General features: G+C 46.0%; 1 protein-coding gene across 23 annotated transcripts in view; it reads left to right on the top strand.

Annotated features, from left to right (window-relative positions):
- Nucleotides 1-12,269, top strand: part of WDR59 (WD repeat domain 59) — a 116,665-nt gene that overhangs the window by 34,757 nt on the left and 69,639 nt on the right. For 15 of the 23 annotated variants that reach the window (XM_074027617.1, XM_074027622.1, XM_074027619.1 and 12 more), the window contains 4 exons: nt 2,960-3,045; nt 5,045-5,125; nt 6,678-6,715; nt 12,137-12,225. Coding sequence is in view for 11 of the 23 variants with exons in the window: in XM_074027607.1 (XP_073883708.1) it covers nt 2,960-3,045; nt 5,045-5,125; nt 6,678-6,715; nt 12,137-12,225 (294 nt within the window). In the remaining 12 variants the exon portion in view is untranslated. Of the gene's footprint in view, nt 1-2,959; nt 3,046-5,044; nt 5,126-6,677; nt 6,716-12,079; nt 12,226-12,269 lie in introns of those variants that run through there. The other 8 variants (XM_065536635.2, XM_074027610.1, XM_065536636.2 and 5 more) reach the window with 3 other exon arrangements.

Below are 12,269 nucleotides of genomic sequence, written 5' to 3'. Positions count from 1 at the left end.
AAGTTCATCCATGTTATAGCAGGTATCAGAACTTCATTCCTTTTTATGAGTGAATAATATTCCATTGTGTAATTATTTATCTAGCTGTCCATCCATCAGAGGACATTTGACTGGCTATTGACTAGAGCTGGCATGAACATATGTGTGGATGTACTTGTTTTCACTTCTTTTGGGTATACACCTAAGAGTGGAATTGCAGGGTCATATGGTAATTCTGTGTTGAACTTTTGGAGGGAACCACCAAACTATTTTCACAATTGCTAAACTTTTAAACTCCCATCAGCAATGCACAGAGTTCCAATTTTTCCACATCTTCTCCAAAATTTATTTTTTGTATTTTTTAAAAATTGTAGCCATCCTAGTGGATGTGAAGGTGTGAAGTGGTACTTTACTATGTTTGTTTGTTTTGAGCTGGAGTTTCACTCTTGTTGCCCAGGCTAGAGTGCAGTGGCGCGATCTCGGCTCACCACAACCTCCACCTCCCGGGTTCAAGTGATTCTCCTGCCTCAGCCTCCCGAGTAGCTGGGATTACAGGCATGTACCACCATGCCTGGCTAATTTTGTATTTTTAGTAGAGGCAGGGTTTCTCCATGTTGGTCAGGGTGGTCTCAAACTCCTGACCTCAGGTGATCCATCCACCTCGGCCTTCCAAAAGTGCTGGAATTATAGGCGTGCGCCATTGCGCCCGGCCTTATTGTGGTTTTAATTTACATTTCCCCAGTGACTAAGGATGTTGAGTATCTTATTGGCCACGCATATGTCATTTTTATTTTGAGAAATGTCTATTCAAGGCCTCTGCCCTTTTTTGAATTGGGTTGTTTGCATTTTTGCTGTTGAATCGTAGGAGTTCTTTATATATTCTGGATATTAGACCTTTATCAGATATATGATTTGCAAATGTTTTCTCCCCTTTTGTTGGTTGTCTTTTTACATTCTTGACAGTGTTCTTTGATGCACAAAAGTTTTAATTTTGATGAAGTTTATCTGTTCTTTTCTTTTTTCTTGGTTGGAAGGCAACTTTTTTTTTTTTTTTTTTGGAGACAGAGTCTCGCTCTGTTGCCCAGGCTGGAGTGCAGTGGCGCCATCTCAGTTCATTGCAGCCTCCGCCTCCCAGGTTCAAAGAATTCTTGTGCCTTAGCCTCCCAAGTAGCTGGGACTATAGGCACGTGCCTCCACACCTGGCTAATTTTTGTATTTTTAAATAGAGACGGGCTTTCACCATGTTGGCCAGGCTGGTCTCTAACTCCTGACTTCAAGTGATCTGCCTGCCTCAGCTTCCCAAAGTGCTGGGATTACAGGCGTGAGCCACTGCCCCTGGCTGGAAGAAAACCTTTTGAGAAAGCTTTGGTTAGGGAAATCTGAGGTCACGTCCTAGTTTTAACATTCTGTCTTTTATCTTGAGAGGCCCCACAATTTTCTGAGCCTTGCTTGCCTCATCTATAATGTGGGTGATGATACCCACTGTGGCGTGTGCTGGGGGAGGACAGAGGCCAGATGCGTTAAGGTGGACTGGCACTAGCAGACCCTCCAGAAACGGCAGGGAAAATTATCAGAAGACGAGGGGACTTTTCTTTTCATTCCTGTTCCCGTTGGAAGCTATTTTGAATCCTAACCTTTTCACAAGAATCTTACCTTTTTCAATTTGGAAACTGGTATTTCAGGATAAAAATCTCAGAATTTTATACATCTGTCTCTGAGCTAAAATGACAATCAGTCTATTACATATATATCATTTCGAAAATTATTAAGTGGCCTGCCATTGTTCTCAGCCTATTAGTAATCTTTATCACTTTCAGTGTGTTTCATAAACTCATGGTATGTAGGGAGCCTTTGCTGTTTTGTTATATATTTAAGTGAAATGTACTTTGATGCAAGTTATCTTTCTATTGTAGCTGTGGTTTCTTCTGGTCCATTTTCCCTGTCACTTTCTGCTTAACCCTTTACGAAATTAAATACAGGTATATTTCAAGGAGTGTTAAATAATTTTGCCTTCTAGGACACCCTTTTGATGGTCTTTCTTCTTTTCTTTCTTTCTTTATTTTTTTTTTTTGAGATGGGGTCTTGCTGTGTCACCCAGGCTGGAGTACAGTGGCACAATCACAGCTTACTGTAGCCTCGACCTCCCAGGCTCAAGCAATCCTCCCACCTCAGCCTCTTGAGTAGCTGAGACCACAGGCATGCACCACCATGACTGGCTAATTTTTAATTTTTTTTGTAGAGATGTGATTTGGCTATGTTACCCAGACTGGTCTTGAACTCCTGGGCTCAAGCAGTCCTCCTGCCTCAGCCTCTCAAAGTGCTGGGATTACAGGCATGAGCCACCACGCCCAGCCTCTTTTTTCTCTCTTATGCACCTCTGTTTTTAAAGTGTCGTAGGACCCAGTTGTGATGGCGCAGTCTTCACTCCTCACATCTTATCCCAGCTATCCTGGGCTCTGAGGCAAGGGGATCGTTTGAGCCCAGAAGTTCTAGAAAAGCGTGGGCAATATAGATCCCATCTCAAGAAAAAAAAAAAAAAAAAACCTGTGGTAGGTGGACTCTGGCCATTTGATCATGGAAGGGTGAGCTGGAGACATCCAGTATACCAGCAGCTGGGGAGACGAGTGTGACCTTCAGAGGGAGGAGGTTCCTCCAGTGGCCGGGACATTTTCCTGGCCCATGAAGCTCATGTGCAGAAGTGTTTCTGCACCTTCAGTTCAGCTGTGACTGTTCAAGATGTGTCTCTTAAGATAGTCCTGCCTTTCCATTTTGAGATTCACAGACCTACATACTGAGCTGAAGTTAGCTCAAGCTAATGTTAATTGTACTTATTCCTGATGGCTTTTCAAAGAAAAGTTCAGCCTGAAGGATCTCTGCCATGCGTGAGATCCCTGGCTTCCTCTTCTCCGCCTTAAGCTGATTGGGGCAAGAGCATATATACCAACGTACTTGCCTGCGGCCTTCTTTCCCTTCTTTTCAGAGCAACCAACGGGTGGACCTTTACAAGTGGAAAGACGGCAGTGGGGAAGTTGGCACAACCTTACAAGGCCACACTCGTGTCATCAGGTAGGCACCAGTCCTCCACAGCTCCTTAACTGTCTTGCTTTGTCACAGTCCCCTGGGAACGAAATGATGATGCCATCCTCCTTGCATGGCTTGACCGTCTGTGTTACACAGGCCCCGGGTGGTCAGCGGGTTATTAGCATTCACTAAGATGATGGTGAAGAACACAGTGAGGAGCAGCCGGCATTTAGAAAGCACCATCGCGTAGCTGTTGACCCCCATCCCAGACCACATCCCGGACAGATATAGTCCAGTCCATGGTAAAGGATTAGAGCTGATTTTTTTTTTCTTTTTTTTTTTTTTTTTTTTGAGGCGGAGTCTCGCTCTGTTGCCCAGGCTGGAGTGCAGTGGCCGGATCTCAGCTCACTGCAAGCTCTGCCTCCCGGGTTTATGTCATTGTCCTGCCTCAGCCTCCCGAGTACCTGGGACTACAGGCGCCCGCCACCTCGCCTGGCTAGTTTTTTGTATTTTTTATTAGAGACGGGGTTTCACCGGGTTAGCCAGGATGGTCTTGATCTCCTGACCTCGTGATCCGCCTGTCTCGGCCTCCCAAAGTGCTGGGATTACAGGCTTGAGCCACCGCGCCCGGCCTTTTTTTTTTTTTTTTTGAGACGAAGTTTCACTCTGTCGCACAGGCTGGAGTGCAATGGTGCCATCTTGGCTCACTGCAACCACTGCTTCCCGGGTTCAAGCGATTCTCCTGCCTCAGCCTTCCGAGTAGCTGGGATTACAGGTGTGCTCCACCATGCCCGGCTAATTTTTGTATTTTTTTTTTAGTAGAGACAGGGTCTTACCACATTGGCCAGGCTAGTCTTGAACTCCTGACCTGAAGTGACCCACCTGCCTTGGCCTCCCAAAGTGTTGGGATTATAGGCGTGAACCACCATGCCTGGCCTAGAACTGATTTTTGTCATAGGAGAGGAGGGATTATGCAGCAGAATCCCCCAGTTCATGGTCAGTGGTGCCTGGGAGGACATGGAGATGTCAGGGAGTGGCCCTTGGCTCTCTCTCTGGTGGCAGTGGTAACAGAGCTCCTGCATCACAGTTCATAACCCAAGGGCACAGCCGCCTCCCAGTCAAGGCTTCCAGTTGGTTTTGAGTCTTCCTTGATCCACTCTTTCCCTGGGTCACTATTTCTGGGCTAAGCTGACCTGGAAGTGCTGGGAAAGGTGAGACACCTGGGTCGGGTGGAATGTTCTGTGGATTCACTGCCTGTCTAGGAAGCAGAGCACGGGTAGGGACCACCACAGGCCTCTGGCCGTCTCTGGGTGCTGCATGGCGGTGTGACGGTTTGCCGCTGCTTAAGGATGTTGAGTTTACCCAAGGTGCCTGTGGTGGAATTTGATTTAGAAAATGATAATGCAAAGATTACTTTGTGTGTTTTTCCTTCGTTTTTTCTGTTTATTTAGAGAGAGAAAGGTTATTGTTTGTTTGTTTGTTTGTTTGTTTTGAGATGGAGTTTCACTCTTGTTACCCAGGCTGGAGTACAGTGGTGCAATTTCAGCTCACTGCAACATCTGCCTCCCAGGTTCTAACGATTCTCCTGCCTCAGCCTCCCGACTAGCTGGGATTACAGGTGTGTGCCACCACACCTGGCTAATTTTTGTATTATTAGTAGAGATGGGGTTTCACCATATTGGCCAGGCTGGTCTTGAAGTTCTGACCTCAAGTGATAGCCCACCTTGGACTCCCAAAGTGCTGGGATTACAGTCATGAGCCACCAGGCTCAGCCCTGAGAGAATGTTTTAAGTTGAAGCACTGCATTTCTTTTCTGGGAGCAGATGATAGTATAGCTGGCAACTACAGGGCGAAGGACCTGACAGGTTCCTTCCAAACTCATGTTCATTACCAAGGAACTTTGGAGATTCTCAGTCTAAACCACATTAAGAAGCCCATTAACAATGACATTCTGAAGCCACTGGAGACTCGATGTGCTAGTGCTTCGGACCTGGACTCTGAAATTTTTTTCTTTTCTTTGTTCTGTTTATTCTTTGTGTCCCAGCGACTTGGACTGGGCAGTGTTTGAGCCTGACCTCCTGGTTACCAGCTCTGTGGACACCTACATCTACATTTGGGATATCAAGTAAGAACAATTAGGAGGTATAACCACTTGGTTGGGGGTGATTTGGGACCTTTGTTTTAGAGATCAAGTGTCTTAGTTTGGTTTCCCCTCAATACCTCGAGGCAAGGATTTGAGTGCAAATGTATTATTTGGGAGTGAAAGACACAGTTGTAGGGGGATGGAGAAGAGAGCTAGGACCTCTCTAGGTAAGACCTTAAGGAGAACTCTCCTTAGTTAGACTTCCTTTCTTCCTTCCTTCCTTCCTTCCTTCCGTCCTTCCTTCCTTCCTTCCTTCCGTCCCACCCTCCCTCCCTCCTTCCTTCTCTTCCTCCCTCCCTCCTTCCTTCCCTCATTTTCATCCTTACCCCCTTCCCTCCTGTCTTTCCTTCCTTCCTCTCTTTCTTTCCTTTCTTCTTTCTTTCTTTCTTTTTTTTTTTTTTTTTTGGAGACATGGTCTCACTCTGTCACCCAGGCTGGAGCACTGTGGTGTCATCTTAGCTCAGTACAGTCTTGAAACCCTGGGCTCAAGTGTTCTTCTCACTTCAGCCTCTTGAGTACCTGGGACCACAGGCACTTGGCACCATGCCCAGCCAATATTTATTTATTTATTTATTTATTTATTTATTTATTTATTTTGAGATGGAGTCTCGCTCTGTCACCCAGGCTGGAGTGCAGTGGCGCGATCTCGGCTCACTGCCTGCTCTGCCTCCCGGGTTCACACCATTCTCCTGCCTCAGCCTCCCAAGTAGCTGGGACTACAGGTGCCGGCCACCACGCCCGGCTAATTTTTTTGTATGTTTTTAGTAGAGACGGGGTTTCACTGTGTTAGCCAGTATGGTCTCAATCTCCTGACCTCGTGATCCGCCTGCCTCAGCCTCCCAAAGTGCTAGGATTACAGGCATGAGCCACCGCGCCTGGCCTAATTTTTATTTTTTAGGTTTTTTTTGTAGAGACAGAGTCTTGCTGTGTTGTCAGGCTGATCTCAAACTCCTGGCCTCAAGCAGTCCTTCCACCTTGGTCTCCCAAAGTGTTGGGATTACAGGTGTGAGCCATTGTACATGGCCTATAATTTGTTTTCTTGCTTTTTTCTTTCTCTTTCTTTCTTTCTTTTCTTTTCTTTTCTTTTCTTTTTTTTTTTTTTAGACAGAGTTTTGCTCTTATCTTCCTGGCTGGAGTGCAATGGCGCGATCTTGGCTCACTGCAACCTCTGCCTCCCGGGTTCAAACAATTCTCCTGCTTCGGCCTCCCGAGTAGCTGGGATTTTAGGTGCCTGCCACACCTGGCTAATTTTTGTATTTTTAGTAGAGACAGGGTTTCACCATGTTGGTCAGGCTGGTTTTGAACTCTGACCTCAGGTGATCCACCCACCTCAGCCTCCCGAAGTGCTGGCATGAGCCACTGCGCCTGGCCAGCAGGTCTCTCTTTACACCTCTTTTTAAGGCCCTCACAGCGGATCTACCTACTCCAAGTTCCGGCTAAAAGGAAGGCGAAGAATTGTGTACAAAGGGTGAAAAATACCAGGTGGGTGGTGGCATATAAATTGGGGATTTGATTTTTTATTTTCATATTTCAGAGACACAAGGAAACCTACTGTTGCACTATCTGCTGTTGGTGAGTGTATGCTTCTCCCACCTCGCCCTGGCGCCGCGGTTTGTCTTCATTTTCTTCCTTCCACTTCTTTCCTGTTCCTTCCTATTCCTTTCCATCTTCCTCTCTGACTGCCTCTCCCTGGGCTGCGCCATGGCCGAGTGGAATCGTGAGTCCCATGTTGTTGCAAGAGGCTCACTTTAGGCTGCTCCCAGAACCCACGGTTAGGACTGTTGGGTGTGGAGCAGGACCTCATTTCAGAGTCCAAGGACAAGAGCCAAGTTGATTTGTTTTAACCTTTTTGTAGTGGAAAATTTCAAACATTCTGTAAAAATAGGGAGAAGAAAATGAACTGCCTGTGTTCATCGTCAGCTTCAACACTTGTCATCATACATCCAATTTTATTTCATCTTTTCCTCCACCCACTATTTCACCTCCACCTTCATTCCCCTTGTGATTTTTTTTTTCTTTTCTGAGACAGAGTCTCGCTCTTATTGCCCAGGCTGAAGTGCAGTAGTGCAACCTCGGCTCACTGTAGCCTCTGCTTCTCAGGTTCAAGCAATTCTCCTGCCTCAGCCTCCCAAACAACTGGGATTACAGGCGCCTGCCACCACACCTGGGTGATTTTTGTATTTTTAGTAGAGACACGTTTCACCATATTGGCCAGGCTGGTCTTGAACTCCTAACCTCAAGTGATCTTCCTGCCTCGGCCTCCCAAGTGCTGGGATTATGGGTGTGAGCCACCATGCCCGGCCCCCTTGCGATTATTTTGAAGCTAAGTATTATATCATTTCTTCAACAAGTATTTCAGTGTATATTTTTACAAAAGAAGAATCCCAGTACCATACTTAAAAATACCTGAAAATATTAACAGTAACTCTTTAATATCATCAAGTATCTAAGCAGCATTCAAATTTCCCCAATAGTCTCTCTCTCCTTTTTAGTTACAAATTGTTTGAAAAATGGTTTGAATAAGAATTTACATAAAGTCTATACTTGTAAGTGGTTGACATATTTCTCATCTTTTTAAGTCTCTCTCCTCCTTTTTGGAGTTTTGTTTTTCTTTTCCTGTAGTTTATTAAAGCAATGGTTCATCCTGTGGTTTCTCCACAATTAGATTACACTGACTGTATCTGCATGGTGTTTTTTTTTTGTTTTGTTTTTGTTTTTTTGAGACAGAGTTTTGCTCTTGTTGCCCAGGCTATAGTGCAATGGCGGGATTACAGGCATGTGCCACCATGCCTAGCTAATTTTGTATTTTTAATAAAGATGGGGTTTCTCCTTGTTGGTCAGGCTGGTCTCGAACTCCTGACCTCAGGTGATCCACCCGCCTTGGCTTCCCGAAGTGCTGGGATTACAGGCTTGAGCCACTGTGCCTGGCCCATGGTGTTGTTTAACATGGATGAACCAAGCCTTTGTAGTTACATTCTGATCTACCTGTTTTCATTGCTTAGTTGGAACTGACCTTTTCTGGAATTCTCAATTGGGGCTACTAGGGAATATTCCCAGCACTTCCTAAGAGTAGAATGTGGAATAGAACTGGTATAACTTATTCACAGAGATAAAGCTAAATTGTCAATATTTTGGCATCCTTTATAAAAGCATGTATTATCTGTCTCTTAAATTCTGTCCCTTTGCCTCTCCTTGGTGCATTGGAACACACATTTGGTGTTTGCTCTGAAATGGTTACTGTACATGGTTCTTTTTCCCTCTGTACCCCCACGCCTTTTTATGTAAAGGCCTGTAGCATCATGATTGTATTAGCAGCTGGGTGATATGATTTGTGAAGTTAGAAACCTCTTTTCTTTTCTTTTTTTCTTTTTTTTCTTTTTTTTTTTTCTTTTTTGAGACAGATCCTCACTCTGTCACCCAGGTTAGAGTGCAGTGGCGGAATCTCAGCTCACTGCAACCTCCACCTCCTGTTGTTCAAGCATTTCTCCCACCTCAGCCTCCCGAGTAGCTGGGATTACAGGCACGTACCACCACACCCAGCTAATTTTTGTATTTGTAGTAGAGACAGACAGGGTTTTACCATGTTGGCCAGGCTGGTCTCGAACTCCTGACCTCAAGTGATGTGCCTGCCTCGGCCTCCTAAAGTGTTGGGATTGTAGGCGCAAGTCACCGCGCCCAGGCAGAAACCATTTCCTTCTTATTCAGTTCTGTAGACTAGTGTATGTATTTGTGCACTACAGGCATTTGTGACTGATCCACGGAGATACTTAATATAGTAATACAGTAATCCCCCCCCTCATTCTCAGAGGACACAGTCCAAGACCCCCACTGGATGCCTGAAACCGCAGATAATACTGAACCAAATATACTATGTTTTTTTCTGTACATACATAACTTGGATAAGGTTTAATTTATAAATTAGGCACAGTAAGTGATTAACAACAACAACTAATAATAATAAAATAGAACAGTTATAACACTGTACCACAATAAAGGTTATGTGAATGTGGTCTGTCTCTCTCTCTCTCAGAATATCTCCTTGTACTGTATCGGGGGTGACTGACACTGTAGAAGGTAGAACTGTGGATAAGGGGGACTAAGCATTTGTTGCATGGATATGTGAATCAAACACCTGTGCTTCTGTGCTAAGTGCTTAACAGTTCTACTGCTCTACCCCCTGCCCCCCACCTGCTTTAGGTACTTATGATCTGAGACACAGACTGGCCGGAGAGGGCGTATAACTGAGTAGAAATATAGATGGTCTACAGATGCCTCAATCAGGTTCTCCTGACTTTGTTACTTACATTTATAGGTTTCTTTTTTTTTTTTTTGAGATAGAACTTTGCTCTGTTGCCCAGGCTGGAGTGCAGTGGTGCAATCTCGGCTCACTGCAAGCTCTCCCTCCCGGGTTCTCGCCATTCTCCTGCCTCAGCCTCCTGAGTAGCTGTGACTACAGGCGCCTGCCACCACGCCCGGCTAATTTTTTGTATTTTTCGTAGAGACGGGATTTCACCATGTTAGCCAGTATGGTTTCAATCTCCTGACCATGTGACGCGCCCATCTCAGCCTCCCAAAGTGCTGGGGTTACAGGCGTGAGCCACTGCGCCCGGTCACATTTATAGATTTCTGAGTTAGATTGGTTTTAGGGAAACCCTAAAAAGGAAAGTGGCTCTTTTTTTTTTGAGACGGAGTCTTGCTCTGTTGTCCAGGCTGTAGTGCAGTGATGCGATCTTGGCTCACCGCAACCTCCACCTCCTGGGTTCAAGCAATTCTCCTGCCTCAACCTCCCAAGCAGCTGGGACTACAGGCATGGGCCACCACACCCAGCTAATTTTTCTATTTTTAGTAGAGACGGAGTTTCACCATATGGGCCAGGCTGGTCTCTAATTCCTGACCTCGTGGCCCACCTGCCTCGGCCTCCCAAAGTGCTGGGATTATGGCATGAGCTGCCGCGCCCAGCTGAAAGTGGTTCTTTTTTTAGCCTGCTTGTTCTCATTGCTTTTTTTTTCTGTTATAGATCTTTCTAAAAAAATGGGAAGTAGGAGACTTCTTTCCTTTGTACTCAGTGAGGTTTCTCAGTGGTGGCAGAGCTACCGTGGGGGAAAAGAGGCAAGTGAGAGGCTTGTGGACCTTGATAAGCTGCTGGACCTAACATCCCCCGAGTGGTGCAGCCTCAGGTACTGCCTGCTCCCCAGAGCCCATGGTCCCCATCTCTAAGGGGGCACATTATTCATGCCCTTTGGGATAGGGGATCACGTTGTAAGTATTCCAGAGTGTTCTCTGTGTCTGAGAGCTTTCATAGCCCGGGACGTCCATCTGACCCTGGTGTAATGATTTTTTTTTTTTTTTTTTTTTTTTTAGACAGTCTTGCTCTGTTGCCCAGGCCGGAGTGCAGTGGTGCAATCTTGGTTCACTGCAATCTCTCCCTCATGGGTTTAAGTGATTCTTCTGCCTTGGTCTCCCAAGTAGCTGGGATTACAGGTGTACGCCACCACGCCTGGCTAATTTTTTTATTTTTAGTAGAGACACGGTTTTGCCATGTTTGCCAGGCTGGTCGCGAACTCCTGACCTCAGGTGATCCACCCGCTGCGGCCTTCCAAAGTGCTGGGATTACAGGCATGAGCCACTGCGCCTGGCCCCTGGTATACATGATCTTGATAAAGCAGATTGCACTGGGGGGCTTCCCAGAGTCCTTTGTGAGCCCTTGAGTTCTGATGGCTTCTCACCGAGAGAGGTGTGTTCTCTTGGACTCTTAAGTAACTCTGTCAAGAGGAGGTAGAGCAAGTTCTTCTCACTCACTTTCTCCTCCAGCTGATATCCTTCCTTGCAAAGAAACCACCTCCTGACACTCTTTCTTGCTTCATCTTCACTGGTCTCCATTTGTTCTTAGATGACTTAAGATACCCTATGTCTCAAGAAAGAACAAGACAGACAAATAGCCTCATCAAAACCAACACAGCATATCCTTGGACAGGACCAAGTTCTGGGCCTAATGCTCTATGTCCTGTTAGGTTCTGAGTCATTGCTCTGTCCTACTCCGGACTTCTTGGATCTAGTAGCTCTCCAAAGCTGTGGATCTACCGTGGGTTTCCCCAGTAATAACCACCAGGCAGAGGGACCAGTGTCACGGCAGTAATGTCATGTGTGCTGTGAGCCAGGGCAGGAGGAGGCAGGAAGCAGTGCTGTCACTTTGGTTCTGGTTTGGTTCTTGATTAATGATTTATTTTTTAGGAGTCAGCTAGAAGTGCCACTATGTCCCAGTTTTCCATGTCTCAGCTCTTTCTGGCATCTCACATTATGCCTCCTGTCTTAAGTAGCCCTTTTGTCACTAATGTATCAATGACACTCTGTACTGGCGGAGAGGGAAAAGGACTGAGGTCGCACACTGCCGAGGGTGTTCCCTTTCCCTTATCAATGTGGTGCCAGTGGCCATGGCTGACGCAGCTCATGGGGAGATGGGGTGACGGGAGCATGTAACCCTTGGGGCAGAACTGGTCACCACTGGGGCTTATTCTGTAGTTGATCTTCAGCTAAGGCTGTGTTTTTCTAAGACTATCGCTCAACAATTAAAAAAAGAAGAAGGGGCAGGCATAAGAGCTGAGGCTGTTCTGATTAGGAGTGCAAGCAGGTGTCATTTGGGGATGAGAAATGGTCAGGTTGTGTGACAAGTCAATTACCAGCCAGCAGTGCCATGCTCAACTACTGCTCTGTAAGAAACTACATTTTCCTGCTGATTCTGCTCAGAGTAACCTGTAGATTTTTCCCCTGAGATGATTTCCTCAATTAGGTGACTATGATCCTGTTCCCATGTGTTAATTCATTTATTTTTTGGCTTCATTTTATCTGGAATAGTGGAGTTGGTGTAGTCATAGAAACCTGAAGGGTTCTGGGCTTATTCAGCCAGAACTCATTATCCAGCTCCCCTGGCTGTGCTCCGCTCTGCTTCCGAAGGCACTGAGGGCAGCAGCTTTCTTCCCTGATTTTTCTTTGCAGCGGGTGCCTCCCAGGTCAAATGGAATAAAAAAAATGCTAACTGCCTTGCCACCAGCCATGACGGTGATGTGCGGATATGGGATAAGAGGGTGAGTAATCTCTTTTTTCCCCCTTGTTGGTCTTTGATCCCTCG

The sequence above is a fragment of the Macaca fascicularis genome, chromosome 20 (genome assembly GCF_037993035.2).
Source record: "Macaca fascicularis isolate 582-1 chromosome 20, T2T-MFA8v1.1".
In the NCBI taxonomy this organism is placed as follows: Eukaryota; Metazoa; Chordata; class Mammalia; order Primates; family Cercopithecidae; genus Macaca; species Macaca fascicularis.
The sequence above is the reverse complement of the archived record's forward strand: the minus strand, read 5'-3'. Positions and strand labels throughout refer to the sequence as shown.